The sequence below is a fragment of the Trachymyrmex septentrionalis genome, unplaced genomic scaffold (genome assembly GCF_001594115.1).
Source record: "Trachymyrmex septentrionalis isolate Tsep2-gDNA-1 unplaced genomic scaffold, Tsep1.0 scaffold62, whole genome shotgun sequence".
NCBI lineage: Eukaryota > Metazoa > Arthropoda > Insecta > Hymenoptera > Formicidae > Trachymyrmex > Trachymyrmex septentrionalis.
Genome location: NW_017305800.1, coordinates 323,742 through 337,544, shown reverse-complemented (window position 1 = coordinate 337,544; position 13,803 = coordinate 323,742). Strand labels below are relative to the sequence as shown.

At 45.2% G+C, this 13,803-nt stretch overlaps 1 protein-coding gene across 3 annotated transcripts in view; it reads right to left on the bottom strand.

The window, feature by feature from the left end:
• Positions 1-11,920, bottom strand: part of LOC108752955 — a 22,687-nt gene extending 10,767 nt beyond the window's left edge. For all 3 annotated transcript variants that reach the window (XM_018494214.1, XM_018494215.1, XM_018494216.1), the window contains exon 1: positions 8,102-11,920. In XM_018494214.1, coding sequence (XP_018349716.1) covers positions 8,102-11,445 — 3,344 coding nt within the window. In that variant the 5' untranslated portion in view covers positions 11,446-11,920. The remainder of the gene's footprint in view (positions 1-8,101) is intronic.
• Positions 11,921-13,803: the final 1,883 nt, after the last annotated feature.

Genomic DNA, 13,803 nt, shown 5'->3' with positions numbered 1-13,803 from the left:
TATATATATATATATATATATATATATATATAAAGTAAACGTCTAATTTCAATTATTGAAAAGATACCTTACGAATTATCGAAAGAAATCAGAATTGTCGATTTGATGAATTATATTAGTTTATATCTGTGAAAAATTTCATCCGAATGACTAAAGTATTAGATTTATATAATATACAAGACAGGCGATGTAATTATAGATAAGCGTACATTCATACGGCGATGCTACACATTTGACGTTAATTATAGCCGGTATCTGATTTTCTCGTACCTGCACTCACAATTCTCGCATATGCTCGCGGAATTAGAGGGACGCATTTAGCGCCTCTGAACACAAAGAACACAGGCCATTGTTCGCGCTGTGAGAATGTGCGTGCATTGATCCGCGAGAGCGGCCGTGTGCTAATGAAGGAGTAAGTACAAATCTCTTGCGTCGCAAAGAGCGATGGCACGTGGTGCGTAGTATGCGTGTTCCCGTTCCGCCTTGGCTCTCTCATTGCGTAAATACTTCAAGGTCACGTGACAACGGTGGCTTGATGACGTCGACTTGATGACGAGTAGATTTTCTAACGATCGATGTCCGATTTCCTATTTTCATTATTTAGCACCGCACGCGAATGTCTGACGCGAATGTCCGGCACGCATTAAATATGCATACGCTATCTTTTAGAAAAACTTAGAGGCGAACAGTGCCACATGTCCTTCTGCTTAAATAAGAAATGAAAAAGGCTTCGAGAGTAACATCATTAATGAATAATGGGTACGTAGAACGCGCACTCTTGAACAATAGAACTTTTTAGCGAGGGAACTGTAGACCATGGGTGAAAATTTTCCTCCGAGTTTTTACGCAAATTGGAATACTTTTCAAAAATACTGAGGAGAATATATATGAATTCTGAAACATTTAAAAAGTTCAGAGGTTTCTCTCACATCTTACGATTTCTGAAAAAAATATCTTAAACTTTTTTCTTTGTCTTAGACTTTGTAAGATTTTATCAGAAATTATAAAATGAGAAATCTCAGAAATCTTAGAATATTTCACAATTCGCATGTATGGAAAATTTTAGAAAAGAGCTCGACAGCTTCTGAAAAATGTCACAATCTGTATAAAAAAATCTGAGAAGTTTCTCAATAAGTTATAAAATTGTTTAGAAATTCGGAAAAAATCTGAAATTTACATAAACATTCTGAAAAATTATATAAAAAATTCTGAGAAAAATTTTCATCAAGACATAAGCAAGACAACGCTTCGATTTTACTTATACGATCGATTTCACACTTCTCTTTCACCTATCTGACCTAGATTGAAATGATTTATCCTATATGCGTCCGATGTGACGTACTCTCAGCTACAATCCTTGATTTCCGTCGAACGAATTTAGATTACCGTGCATCGAGTTCACCGTTCGTCCGATAGTCGTTACTTTCAGCTTCGAGTTCTCTCGTTCCGCGTCCTATTCTTCGGAAGCGATGGAACTTGGCGGCCAACTTTCTCCCGAAGTTATCTACATTATACGATTGTTGTAATTTTACTTCCTATGGATAGTCATGTTATAAGTTGAGTTCTTTTCTAGGAAGCATAACCTTCAGATTACTAGTACATTCCTCGATAGTATATATTTCGGTTTCGCGGATGATCGATACTTTTCTTCTGTCAAACACGCACGTCGAATATATAATAAATTGCACGATTCTTTTTCTCCCTTTTAATATCCTATTTCTACCAATGTAGATATTAACGTTAATATTAATTTACTTTTTATCTCTTTCTAGCTTTAAGAATTAGAAAAGGTTAAACAGTAAATTACACCGAGATTAAAGTTAATTACATTGGTAGAAATAAGTCGTTAAATCTTTTCATTTGTCTCTTTATGTGTGCAATTAAAAAAACAATTTTGTTCTCTTAATGAAAACTGAATTTTTCTCTCATGAATTTCTCCCCTAAAATAGCTTCCAAAAATTTGATGTTATCACCCTTTCGTACAGACGGAGCGAATTAACGACGTATGCGCACTTCCTAGTGATCATCGATCCGCTTTTAAAGGGGCGTTCACATTGGTGATATACCTACGTATTGCTGGCGTTGGCGGGGAAGTGCAGGACGGGGGAAAGAGACAGTAGAGAAGGGGTCTCCCCCCGTGGCAGTCCCAGGGGACCAATGACCCCCAGGCTTGATCACTGTGTCGCGATGCTCGTCACCGACACAGGCGACTTTATAAGCGATACCGCAAACTCGGACAGCCCGGATCGCGAATGTCGAAGCGAATTATAGGCTAGGCACGAGAAACGGTGAGCGAGGCAACGAGAGAAATGGATAGAGGAAGCGAGCTGAAGAAAGTGAGGTAACTACACGAGATTGGGCAGAAATAGGAGAGGCGGAAGGAAGAGCGTCGAATGAGAAAAGGACGATGTTCTTTGAGTTGAGAAACTGGGGAGGGTAAAGAAAAAGAGGAAGATAGACGAACTGAGAGAGAAAAAGGGAGAAGAGAACGACCAAGAGCTACTCTCTCTCTCTCTCTCTCTCTCTCTCTCTCTCTCTCTCTCTCCGTCCAGCAACTTTTTCTTCCTTTGACTTTGAGTCGTCCTCTTCATCTCTCTTTCGGTTTCGCTCGCTTCTTCATCCCTTTCCTTCTCTCTCTTTCTCTCCACTCGTTTCCCGATCCTGTCTTCCTTTCTCTCACGTAGTTTCTTCCTCTCCTTGCGGCGGGAACGTGGGCGTGGACGTGGGCGAGGTGAATCTTCAGGGCCGGCGAGCGTCGGCCGATCCCGGATCGTACGTCTCGTAAATCGTGCCGACTCTCGAATCTTTTCGTCGACAGCTACGTCCCTGCCGATCCAATTCTATGGCGGGAGATCTTGGATTCCATCGTGGAGTAGGACAGAATCGGGCACGGGAGTGTGCAATATTCCACGAGAAAATATCGCTAGCTATTATCGTAGTTAGACAGGCGGATGCGTGTGAATTCGATTTATTCGATCTTTCGATCACGATCGGACACTATGAATTTATGGAAAAATTATTTCAATGCAATCAGGCGAAGAATCGCAAGATGAAAAATTTCACTGTACACTGTTAAATTTGTAATGCCGAATGTTGTACCTAATTCGAGTTATTTGTTATCTTTCTAAAGGTTGCCATATTGCTTCTATCAATATATCGTTAATTAAATTGAAGTAACGAAGTTAAACAAAATTTAACTTGAGAAAATATGTAAATTTAGTTCATTAAATAATACACTAAATTTGATACATCTTCTCCAGTAAATTCGGATCCGAATAACTTTACTAATTGTAAATGCGTATACATTAATATGGACGTTGTTTACTTCAAAACCATCCACAGAAATAAATTAATTTACATTCTAGCACACATGGAAGACAAAATTGACAACATGTTATTTATCCCAAATTGTTATTTAACAAAAATAAAATAAATAAAGATAAAATCAATAAAAATGTTATTTAACTTCAAGGGATTGGGTTACTATTGATAATTTCAAATCTAATAATGCTGTATTATATATTCGTGTTTAATACGTGGAATACGTATGCAATCATTTAAGATTTATTGCACATAAAAGAATACTTGATTACGTCTTTTCGTGACACGATTTGAGCACAAGCTTACTTCGACATATATTTTTTTATTTGTCGATATATACGACTATTACGTTTATCAAGATCGCTTTATGGTTTGTTGTATCTGTCTACCGGCATGTGAATTAATTACGAAGACAGGGATGATGATGTGCGACCCTTCCTGCTGTTTCCTACGTATTGATTCATCGTTATATCATTGAGAACGACACTAGAGATGTCTGTTTTTTTTTTTAATTATCGCTTGATTAAGCCGACGTTGCACGACGTCGCGTGTTTTTTTGCAACACACGCAGAAAATCTTATCAACGGGTGATGTACATTACACATCCTGTTGATTTACAAAGTTGCACGACGAATACTAATCGGAACGATACTCTTTGAGACATTTTTTTTTAGTCCAACTCTTTCTGCGACAGTTGCCATGTGAAGAATGACGCGATTATGCAAGAGAATTGTGCAAGAATTGTGCTGCCGTATGGACAAATAATAGAAAAAAAATATTGTCGTTACATGATGCGCTCAATGTAACTCCATATCGAAGATATATGATATCGCCTTTTGCTTACTTAGATAAAGCGATTCTTCTCAACGCATTTCTTACGTACGTATGCTCTTTCTCTATTTTATTATATAATCTAAAATCATCATCGTTTCTTATACGGAAACAATAATTTTGCGGAAATATTTAAAAATTCAGCTAGATATACACAGATCTAAAAATAATTTTGTTTGGCCGTCAAAATAATTACATGTACAATATAATGCTCGAACCGATTGTTAGAATATAAAAATGTTCCAGCATCGTTATCATGCTTGAGCTTCCAACGTAATTATTTCGATGTGTTATAACAAAATTATTTCCAGATATGTACCTAGCCAAATGTTTATGGTACTTCAACAAAACCTTCTGTGTGTACACGTAACAGAGCTCAGACACATTTCTGCTCAAACCGAGCTGCTGAACATTTGAAATTCGAACAGCAGTGTGAAATTTAATCGTAATTCAGGTCCGAATATTCGAAAATAATAGGAATACTCGGGACAGTAATCCTCTCAGCGAGATCTTTATACCGAAATAACGAATTGATTTCTCCCTGCCTCTCTCCGATCACCCGGCCGTTCGCTCGCGAGAGGGTTAAACCCTGGTGAAATTTTTGCTTCCTGTCCGGCATTTCACCCTCCTCCTTTCCACGACCCTCCGCGCTTTCGAATTCCCTGTGCCCGACGATCGATGAATGTTCGTGTCGACGTCACACACAACGACGACGACGACGACGACGACGACGACGAGGGCTCTCCTCTAATACCTCTCCCTCTCATTAAAGCCGTCCGTCCGCTCGCTGGAGAGTAGCATCCTAATGCTATTTACACAAGTGCTCTGCCGTGGCGAAAGGGCGTTCGTTCGGGACCCGTGCCTTTCGAGGCCGTGCATGTGCAAACGTGTACTCGTATAGTGCTGGCTGGTGCTCGTGTTTACGTCGCGCAGATCGCGCGATCAAGCACCGTGTAATCCGAGAGACCGGGACTTTCCGGTCGGTCTCTCTTTGTCTCTTTTGAGAACGACCCGCGTCTATTAATTGCCGACCAAGTCCTTTTGTCCCTCGCATTTCATTAACGGAGAGAGTTAATACAAACTGTTCTTCCGATATGGCGAATCGATAATCGACGAACACCAATTTCCGTGAAACATCCGACGAAAACAAGAAATCTTCTATTGGTCACTTGATGAGGTAAAATTAATGAGTTTCACGACTCAGGCCCGATTTTACAATATACGTTAAAGAACAAAGGTAACCAAGAAATTCATGAATGAATTTTATCGATGAATTGACGCTGTGGTAACCTTTAATCTTTAGGTAACCATATATTGTGATAACGGGCCTTACTTTGTATTCGTTTCAAAACAGTATGATTTATTACAAAAATTTAAAAATGTCCTTATAAATTTAAAATATATCTTCATTTTTTTCCTTCTCACATTGAAAAATATGTTTTTATGTAATACGAATAAAAAAATGTCTGTTTTTGTTAACAATAAATAATGATTTGATTATGACGGATGTATAAAATTTGAATATATATATATAAAACAACAAATTATTATCACAGCGTGACATACAGTTACATTTGCTCTGAATGGGAAGAAGAATAAACAAACCTGTTATTCTGTTATATACAATTTAGACGTCATTTGAAGGACGAACGAGAAAGTAGCAGTCTTACACTGATAAAATTAATCCAAGGCTGATTTATCGAAGCAATTTCCAAGCGATCTAAACATAATAAATGAAGCGACGTCGTAGACGTCCTTCCTGGCGTGACCGTTGTAAAGAATTAACTTACAGTCACTGAATAACCTTATCTTTTCTACCCACGTATTCTTATCAGTCCTTCGAATCTATACTCAAGCTTATGAATCCTAAATATGTGAACTTGCGCAATAACTTTTTCGTCGCCGTCGTCGTCGTCGCCGTCGTCGTCGTCGCCGTAGTCGAGCTAGCAAATTAGGCATAGGCAAACGAACATAGGACGAGAAGCGTTGCCACGACCCAATTTCACATTGTGCCAATACATCCAATCGTGCATCGAGGCGATCCTAATTAGAGATGTCTCGATCGTCAATTAGCCAGCCGAGTATTTGCCGCGCAGGATCGAGAAACTGGCGACTTCCTGATCAAAATTTTCTCCGTGAAATAAACTACGCATCTCGAGCGAGCGTTGCCAAAAATTTCGATGTACCACAATTTTGAGGATTCTATTCTAAGCTTTGAATAGGCGACGCGCAGAACGCGCGGGACTTCGTAAAATTTTGTTAGACAGTTAGGATAAAAGAGCTGGAAAACGAGCAGCGAGTGGAAATTTACTGAAATATAGCTTTATGTGTGTGGAAACTTTTGCTATATCGTCCCGACTTATTTCTTTTTTTTTTTTTTTTTTTCCACAAAGCGTTATTTCTGTTGCTAATTACGTTTAACGACGGTCATCAATCCTTCCCGCCTCCGCGGGGAAAGGGTAGTAGATCATGTTCGACTTGTCGACGTAGGAGGCGCGAAGGGCATCCTGCCGCACGGGCGTCGTTCGATCTAATTTAAATATTTAACAGTGTCGATGTACGTACGACGTGCGATCGGCTCGTTATAAGCCCGAGTGGCAAGCCTCGAGTGGAGGTTTGTTAGTCACGTCGCGATAGTGCGGCTGGTTCGTCGGTATTAAGATGCAAATGAATCCCGTCACGCCGACGACGATTTCGTTCATCGCGTCGTCGTCGCGAATCGACGTCGATTTCACCTGGGATTGGCGGAATCAAACGGAATCGCGGAGCAGCGATGTCTCTCGCCCCGCGATTCATATTCATCAAGATGAATTTCTCAGGTCACATCACGGACGGTCGATATAAATGATACAAATTTTATCGTTTACCGGACAGGGACATATTTTGCATGCGTGCGAACGTATCGTCGCGTGTTAATAGCAGACACGAAAGGGATCAAGACGTACCTTCCTGCGATCGTCAACGATTCGAGAATTATTATTATTATTATTATTATTCCTGTAACTCTGACGTCGATTTTCTTTCAACGTCGTCGTGCTTTATCGTCTCTTTGCTCATCTCTCGCCTTCGCGATCGCTCGATGTGGAGTCAACAGCATTGTTTTCGTGCACCCGGATCGTCACGATCGTTATTAAGGCCGACCTATTTGCGCGCGAGTACGCGAAGCATCGATGCCACTTTGTTCATTTTTTTTTTTATGTTTCCTCCGTTCACCTCTTTCGCTCTAAATATAGTATCCGAAGTACCGTCCGCTCGCTAGCACGTCCTCCGTGCATTTCATCGGATATATATCGCGTTCTGAATGGACGTTTGATTGTATCAAATATTACAGTGTAATTTATATACGATTAGATAACCCGCGGCGGGAAAATAATTGCTATCGATTTCATTTCGATTATTCTTGGGCAGCCTCAAATTCGCAACTTGCTCGCAATTTTCGCAGCATCGATGGAATTGTTTACTTCGACAGAAATAAATATGTGATTCGATTTAAAACGTATTAATTTAGCATTTTATCGAAATAAATTGTACCTCTGTGTAGAAATTTACTACTTTTTTTCTAATAAACAGAGCATGTACCGAGTATGTACTGAGCTTTTTACAAGTACATATAAAACATTCGAGAATTATTATTATTATTATTGTACATTCGAAATTTATTATTATATCGACACTAAAATAATACCTAAGCAAGATACGGTTTCTCAAAAATGACTAAGCAAATTTAATCTTTAGATCTCACACTGGAGTCTACTAGATTTCAATCGGTATTATTATATATCTCTGTTAACTTATTTATATTATTATTCGACGGTGCTATTTGCACGATCAGTTCGTCTTTTTTCGCTTGCTCGGCAGAGTCGGATTAGCAGAGGAAACTTGAGACGACGAGGTGGTAAGGTGGAAGGCGACAAAAAAAAAAAGCAAACATAAGGATTAATGTGTTTACCTGCCAAATAACGGATGCCATAGTTGCGACTCGTCCGGCGAGCTCGCAGTAGAGCTCACTTCCGGCTCCTGCTTAAGCAGTCCGCTGCGCACTCTGAGCAAGGGCGAGCAGTGGTTGATGCGCGATCGGCCGCCGTTCGATAAGTCCATGGGCTGCGTCGGCATCAACGTGCAAATCGGCTTGCAACTGAGTTTCGGTCTGCCAGTGATAACAGTGAACCCGCCGTCTTTCGCGCCGTTACCGTTCGCCGAGCCAGACAGCCCTTTGATAATGGTGCCGTTAACGACGGCGCTGGGTTGCTGCGACGGCTGCGACTGTTGCGATCTGGAGACCGGGCCCTCGCCGTGGTCCAATACGTGCTGCAAATGCGCCAGCGATATCACGAGCAGATCGGGATCCCGAAGGAGGTCGGGCCTGGTAAGGGCCTCGGGTAGCCTGAGTTCGGGTCTGCTGGCTAGTAACTTCGGTATCTCCGTCGCCGGCGCGGCAGCCAGACCTGGCAAATAGTCGCGAGGAACTAGGAGAGGATCGGGAATCAGATGGCCGACAGTCTCGATCAGTTCGCGGAGCTGTCTGGCCGGATCTAGGAGCTTGTCGGTGCTGCTGGACGTGGTGCAAGCGATTTGATCTTGCTCCTGATCGGTGAAGTGACCCCTCGTTCTATCGACCGTCTTTTGGTAATAAACGGCTTGGTTCCTGTGCCGTTGTCCGGCCTGCCACTCGGCAGACATTGGTCTCTTGGGCGCGGCTCGCTCTGTCATCGCATAAAAGGTACTATGGATGTCGCCGCTGGACATTGGCCTGCCAGAGTTCCTCACCTCTTGATTGTGAACGTTCAGACGTTCCTGGAAGCTGTGCTGATTAGTCCTTTTCACGTTTCTATCGATATTCGAGTGCGCGGGTCGAGAAATGGGCTGATCGGCGCTTTGATCGGACCGGATCACTCCCTCCTTTGTCCTTTCGTAGTCTCGCGGATCCGCGCAATTAGACGACGCCAGGATGCTCTTGAGTGTTATTTCGCTCTTGGCGTCCTCCGAGCAGGACACCGAACACGGCGGACTAGGGAGTAATCTCTCGAGATAAGCCGACGATGGTCTCCTGGACGCGGGAGAGCAAGGAATTCCGCTGGGCTGTGGCGAGACTACCACGGTGCCGCGGGATCGCAGTTCCTCCAGGACCTGTTCGTCGAAGTGCTCGAGATCTCGATATCCCGATCCCTTACCTTTGGCCTGTGCCTCGCTGTTTTTACCAGAGCCAATCCAGCCGGAATCGCTCTTTTTCTCCAACAGAATTTTACGATCCTCCTGATTGTTCTTGGTACTGTGCCCGTTATAGTAATCCGCGTCGATACCGTCGTACGCTAGTGAATCCGCCTTCTGCTGTCTAAGGTCCTCCATAACTTGCGAGTCGCAGTCTTCGTCCTCTTCCTCGTCTTCTCTGTCTTCTTCGTGGGGAAACTCGTTCATTTTCATTTCCTCCGGATACGCGTCGACCTTGTTGAAACTAACGGTGCTTTCGGGCGATTCGACACGCTGCTTTATGCTCGGTGAGGTTGTCAGTTGATCGGAGACATTTTTGTAGCGGTAATTTGGTATAACAATCGACAGACCCGGCAGATTACGGGACGGACCGTCGAAGTTTGCGTTCTTCAATAACTTCTCGACGCATTCCGCCTGAGAATCGGGCGACCTGCTGGACGAAGATGCCTTTGAGGGTGGCCTCGCAGGCGACACGATCGGATTCTTGCCGACCTCAGGTGTGTCGTTTCTCATTATGGACACCGAGATTCCCGGCGTGTTCCTTAGGGCGTCGAGGATTCTCGAGCTGTCGTAATCGAGCTTCAACGGGTCGCCGGGCTCGTCTGGCGCTTCCTCTTCTTCGATCGGTTTACTCGACTGCCACGTGATGACAGATTTCGATCTGCATTTTGATCGACCGACGACGAGACCGCCGTCGGCCTCGGCGATTTTGCAGGAATTCGGAGGAACGGTCTCGGCATTACTCTCCAGCGAAAGAAGCCCGAGATTGTTCTCCATTTGGATCTTCCTGTCTTCCATCTCCTGCAGGCAGCAATCTTTTAAGATCTTCTCTTCGTGCACCTCCAGCTTATCGTCAATCTCGCCGTCTTGATCGGCGATTTCAGTCTCGTAACTAGGTACACTTCTTGTTTGATTCTTCTCGTCAAGCCCCGCGTCCTTGACCTGTTGCCTTTCAACGGATGGCTTCTCGTCGAGGACCTCGTAAGTCTTGGTGGAGTCCACTGGCAAGTCGGCACTGGGAGTATCAGTGGCGAGAACGGGCGAGGCTGTAGCATCTATCATGTTCAATATATCCTGAATACCCGCCTTGTTCATTCGATTCGATTTCTCGCTGCTCTCCTCCTCTTCCTCCTCCTCCTCCTCCTCCTCCTCCTGCTCGTCGTTGTCCATCTCTTGTTCCCTTTTCTCTTTATCCTCTTCTTCCACGGCGTTTTCCTCATTCCGCTCGTTACTTTCCTCTATCCGCTTGGTCTCATTCGCCTTCGCGTCCTTACTCTTCGCGTGGTGAACGACATTTTGATGCGCGCTCTCGGGAAGTTGTGACAGTTGCAACAATTCCAGCACGACACGCGGCTGAAACAGTTTGTTCATCTGCAATCTCTGCAGGTTGATCCAACTTTGACTATCCTCACTGTTCAGATTGGGTAAACAATCCTTTGGCTTATTCTGCTCGCAATTCTTACCCTCTTTGTCATTTACTTGTCTATCCTCGCTATCGTTAACCTTGTCGCGAGCTCCCAAGGGAGAGGAATATTCTCGACGATTCGTCTCTTCATCGTACCCTCGCCTCTTTTTGCCTCCGCCTTCGCCAGTAAGCAAACCGTTCGTCGTGCCGTTCGGCGAATATATTAGCGGATGGCATCGAAGAGAGCTCGCGCTCGCGCTCGCCGGCTCTTGAAGAGAGCATCGTTTGCCGTTCTCCTTCTCGTCGTTCGACGAGACCGAGGAGGCCGGCGACGTGTCGGCCATGCTCGACGTCTTCTTGCAGGTGGCGGCTAGAGCAATCGTGTACATGGACGTGGTGCGCGGTATCGAACGCCATCCTTGCGCGGTCTTGGTGAGCTTGATGCGATTACGTTTATCGTAGTCCTCGCATCTCACCTCGATGATCTTCTGTTCGCGCTGCGACGCCCACAGGAAAATCGGGTTGACCTTCGGTCGTTTCTCCTCGGGTTCATCCAGCGTTTCGTTCCGTGATTCGTCGTCCCGGACGCGCTTCTGATGTTTCTGATGATGATGATGATGGTGATGATGGTGGCGTCTTTGACGACGGGGCACTGTGCCCCACGCAGGGGCCCCGCTCATTACTCCATTCAACGAACGGTGATTACTCTGTCTCTCTCGTCCGACGAGGATCGCTTCCGGTCACCCAACTGCCGACAGATCGATCGTTGATGATTTCGGCGACAACCGGCGACCGTTATTGGATTATTGCAACCAATGCGACATTAATAACGCGATTTTCCTAGCACGCTCGCCTGTGCGACCTCCCTACGTGTATGACTTAGTCTCGTAATTCACATACTTCCGTTCGCGTTTTCGCACGTCTCGACGGCGTGTCTCTTCGACATGATGACGACACGTTTGTCCGATTACCGTTCCGCGCATCGTAGACACCCGGTAGGCGCGCGCGCGCGCGAAACGATCGCGCGGCGTGTGGATCGCGCGGATTCAATCGCGCCAGACCGAAACCCCGACCGTTCACCCGACTCGCTCCCGCGCGATCGATCCTCAAGGCCACCGCGCCATTGTCGACCCGGAACGAAGCTTCCGCCGCCGATCCGGGACCAAATATGCGCGTCCTGTCGCACGCGCGGACGTCGCGGCCACCGCGGTTATCGTCGTTATCGCTCCGTCGTGACTATATACGAGGTCTATCTACGAGCTCGTCGTATATTCGTACTTCCAATCCTGGACTCGATCGCACCGCCGACGCCGCTAAAGCAGCGGGGTCGCCGGCGTTCATCCGGCTATCGAACCGTGACACCGTTGACGTCGCGTCGCCGAATAGGAATACGCAAGAGCGACACGGGCGCGGGAGTCGATCCTCATCGAAGCTCGTCACCGTGCCGCGTCGACTCGCACAAACTCGCAATTGCCGAGCACCGAGTTCGACCCATCAGACGACCAACGAGAGTCTCTCTCTCTCGCTGATATAGCTTGACTATATAGTTACTGTCTAGCGCGAATAAACCGCAATAAGGGTTCCCTTCGAGAAACGCGAGAGGCTGCGGATCACCACGAGGGAAGATAAACCGTGCCGGGCGACGTGTTCGGAAAGTCGCGGAGATCGAATTTGGGGTGTAGCTCGGCAAACGCTTGATTTGCAAGAGCAATTCGTAGGTTTCTTTGCTGGCGGAATACCCACCGGGCGGAATGCATCCACTTTATCTTTATCGATCACTCGCGTTTATCCATGCCGAATTCGAAGCACCGCGTCCTGGGATTGTCATTGATGACATAACACACGGTGCGGGCGTTGCAGGTCGCCCACCGGTTACACGCTACACGCGGAGTCACTGTCTGGGAGCTACTGGCCTGGCGGTGGTGCCTCCTCGTTGCCTTCCTCTACGCCGCCGCCGCCGCCGCAGCCGCCGCCACCGCTGCCGCCACCGCCGTCGTCCTCGCCGCCCCCGCTCCGCGGAATCGTAACGCAGGTGCGGCTCGAACGGACATGTTCTTCATGTATAACTCGAGAAGAGACGGCGGTCGTACACTTTTCGAAATGATACTTCTGATTTTCAACACTTTTCTCTATGAATAATTGTACCTATCAGAGTACCTGTCGGTAAATATTGTATCTTAACTTTTTTAAGTGATAGAACATTTGGATCCATTCACAGGTTGGTTTAATTAAACGAAAATAACCGTATTTAATAAAATAGAAATATTCTTCGAATTTTACATACGTATATTAAAGATCAAATATTTTGTAGTAGGTGTAATGTACCTCTAATATTTTAAAAATATCTCGCAAGAGTATCAACATCTTTCTAACCAATGATATGTTCTGAAAATTTTCGAGAAACTTTCTTTTTAAATAAACAGATTTGAAAACAGTCGTCAAATCACATAAGAAATTTACGATTCCAAATATCTCTGTGCGGCGATATTAAACATGCGTTACAATGTCATTATACTAAACGTGACGCAGAGTCAAATTGTAATAAAAAAAAAGATCGTTTTCAACATTCCGGACTTTGGAACAGGGTACGATTATAAATGGTGACGGCACTGACGCGCGCTTATCCCTCGCCCCGAGGCAGCGGCTCGCGAGCGGAGTACCGACCGCGAAGAGAGGAAGAGAGATGGACAGAGAGAGTGGCGGAGATAGATAAGGTTCCAGCGGGAGATAGATCAAGAGAGAAAGAGAGAGAGGGTGAGAGGGAGAGAGGGAGAGAGAGAGAGAGAAGAAAGGGAGGGAAAAAGAGGGAGAGCGCCTCTACACTGTATATGCACGCGTATACAGAGTGTACCGAAGGTAACATCGGTCACAATAGCGATTCGATTGATTGGTGAAGGTCGGTCATTGGAAAAAAAGTGAAGCTTTACGATCGTCTCTAATCGCCTCGACGACATCATGTTGCACTCCGCAAAACAAAATCCACCCTCACCCTTCCCGCTCCACCCCCCCGCCCCCGTTGCCTACCCGCTCCGAACCCT